Here is a 2,500-nt window from a genome sequence, read left to right on the forward strand (position 1 = left end):
GGAGGGGTGAGGGGCGCGCCGTGACTCTTCTCTCCCCCCAGACGGACGCCGCGGCTGCGCCCTACCTGCCCTCCACGGCGCTCGCCAGCGGCGCGGGCCACCTGCACGCCGCCACGCCCGCCGCGGCGCCGCACCCGCTGTCCTCCGCGTACGCCGCGGCGCAGCTGCAGCACTACCACCACCACCACCACCACCACCACCACTACTCACCGCGCCAGCAGCAGCAGCAGCAGCAGCACCAGCAGCAGCACCACCAGCAGCACCACCACCACCACCCACAGACGCAGGCGCCGGGCGGCCTGGACTACCCGCGGGACGGAGCCCCCGCCTGGGGCTGCCCCGACGCGCCCGCACACACCCACGCCCACGCCGCCGCCCTAGCACCCGCGCCCGCACACCGCCCGGGCAAGAAGGGGGCCTCGCCCCTCGCCTCGCCGCGCCGTTCGCCGCCCACGCCCGTGGCGGCGGCAGTGGCGGAGGGCGGCGGCGGCGTGGCGGTGGCGGCGCCCGTGGCGGTGCGGGCAGCGTCCCGCGGGACGCACAAGGGCGCGGCGTCCCCGGAGCCGCGAGCCGAGGCTCCTTGGAAGGCGTCGCCCACGCAGGAGGTGCCAGAGTACCCGGAGTTCTCCTACGTCACGCCGCCCTACCCCGCCGCTGCCACGCCCACGCCCGCGCACACGCCCACGCCCACCAAGCTGCACGCCTTCACCTTCGACGCCGCACACGACGCCCTGGGCCGCGACCAGCGCGTGCCCTCCCTGGAGGCGGGGGAGCTGCCCCCATGGACCACAGACCTCTCCCCCCACCGCGTCGCCCCCTGGCTGCCCGCCCTCGACGACCCCCCCGCCCCCTCAGACCCCTGCACCCCGCGGCGCTGTGAGCCTGAGCGTGTGTGCTTGTGTATAAGTGTGTGTGTGTGTGTGTGTGTGTGTGTGTGTGTGTGTGTGTGTGTGTGTGTGTGTGTGTGTGTGTGTGTGCGTGAGCCACGGACGCCTGTGTCGCGCACACAGGCGTCTCGTCGGCCACGGCAGGAGACGAGGAGAGAAACCCCACCAAGCCCCCCACCCACCCCGCCCTCCCTCCCACCAGGCCTCGCCTCCCCACCACCAGCAGCAGCAGCAGCAGCAGCAGCAGCAGCAGCAGCAGCAGCAGAAGTAGCGTGGCGGGCGTGGGGCGGGCTGCCTGTACAGACCCTTAGGCTGATAGACACCCTGATAGATACACTAGACCCAGAGAGAGAGAGAGAGAGAGAGAGAGAGAGAGAGAGAGAGAGAGAGAGAGAGAGAGAGAGAGAGAGAGAGAGAGAGTATATAGTGTACTACAACAATGTGCAATGTTTACAATGAGAGTTATATATATAAATACAAAATATATATCATTTTATTTACATAATTATCTCGTGTTTTATTTTTCCTTTTTTTCTTTATTTCCCTTCTAATTTACCTCTGTCTCTCTCTCTCTCTCTCTCTCTCTCTCTCTCTCTCTCTCTCTCTCTCTCTCTCTCTCTCTCTCTCTCTCTCTCTCTCTCTCTCTTGTGGAGCTGACAGAAAAGACATGAGGAGGAGAGGAAGAAGAGGAGGAAGAGAACGAGGGACTGAATAAGGAAGGAAAGAAACTGAAGAAAGAGGAGGAGGAGGAGGAGGAGGAGAAGGAAGGAGGAGGAGGAGGAGGAGGAGGAGGAGGAGGAGGAGGAGGAGGAGGAGGAGGAGGAGGAGGCATCATTACGTGAGGATGAATTAGTCACACTCCGTAAAGAAAAAGAGAAAGAAAGAAAGAGAGAAAGAGAGAAAGAAAGAAATAAAGAAAGAAAGAAAAGAAAAGGAAAAAGAAAAAATGAAGAAAAAAAATGAATGGAAAAAAAAACTCGCTTAATCGAATTTCAATAATTTAAAGTCCTGTTCTGCTTTCCTTCCTTTTATCCGGATTTCCTCGCTTATTCGGAACCAGTTACCGATTACCCGAACTCCTCTCATCGCACCGGACTCGTGATTCGCTTATCCGGACTGACAATGAATCGCTTCTCGGTTATCCGGATTCTGTTTCACTTATCCGGATTTTTTCGTCTTTTGTATCCGAAAATATTGTCTTCTTTTACATTTTTAACCGGATTTTTTTATATTGTTGTTACTACTACTACTATTACTACTACTGCTACTACCACCACCACCACCACAACCAACACAACATTGCACCGGACTCGTGATTCGCTTATCCGGACTGACAATGAATCGCTTCTCGGTTATCCGGATTCTGTTTCATTTATCCGATCTTTGTATCCGAAAATATTGTCTTTATTACATTTTCAACCGGATTTCTTTAATTATTGCTGTTACTACTACTACTACTACTACTACTACTACTACTACTACTACCACCACCACCACCACCACCACCGTAATATAAACAAACCCCACTCCCTCTCTCTAACCCCCCACCCTCACCCCCCCCCCCCCAAAAACCTAACTGTTCCCATACTTAACAAAAACTAGTCTTGTGTCAC

The 2,500-nt window shown here is 56.8% G+C and overlaps 1 protein-coding gene across 3 annotated transcripts in view; it reads left to right on the forward strand.

The window, feature by feature from the left end:
• LOC135095837 (PAS domain-containing protein cky-1-like) overlaps positions 1 to 1,393 on the forward strand; it is a 25,372-nt gene extending 23,979 nt beyond the window's left edge. For 2 of the 3 annotated variants that reach the window (XM_063996965.1, XM_063996966.1), the window contains exon 8: positions 42 to 1,393. In XM_063996965.1, coding sequence (XP_063853035.1) covers positions 42 to 1,346 — 1,305 coding nt within the window. In that variant the 3' untranslated portion in view covers positions 1,347 to 1,393. The other variant, XM_063996968.1, reaches the window with a different exon arrangement.
• The last annotated feature ends 1,107 nt before the right edge of the window (positions 1,394 to 2,500 follow it).

This window comes from Scylla paramamosain, unplaced genomic scaffold (assembly GCF_035594125.1).
Source record: "Scylla paramamosain isolate STU-SP2022 unplaced genomic scaffold, ASM3559412v1 Contig1, whole genome shotgun sequence".
Taxonomy (NCBI): domain Eukaryota; kingdom Metazoa; phylum Arthropoda; class Malacostraca; order Decapoda; family Portunidae; genus Scylla; species Scylla paramamosain.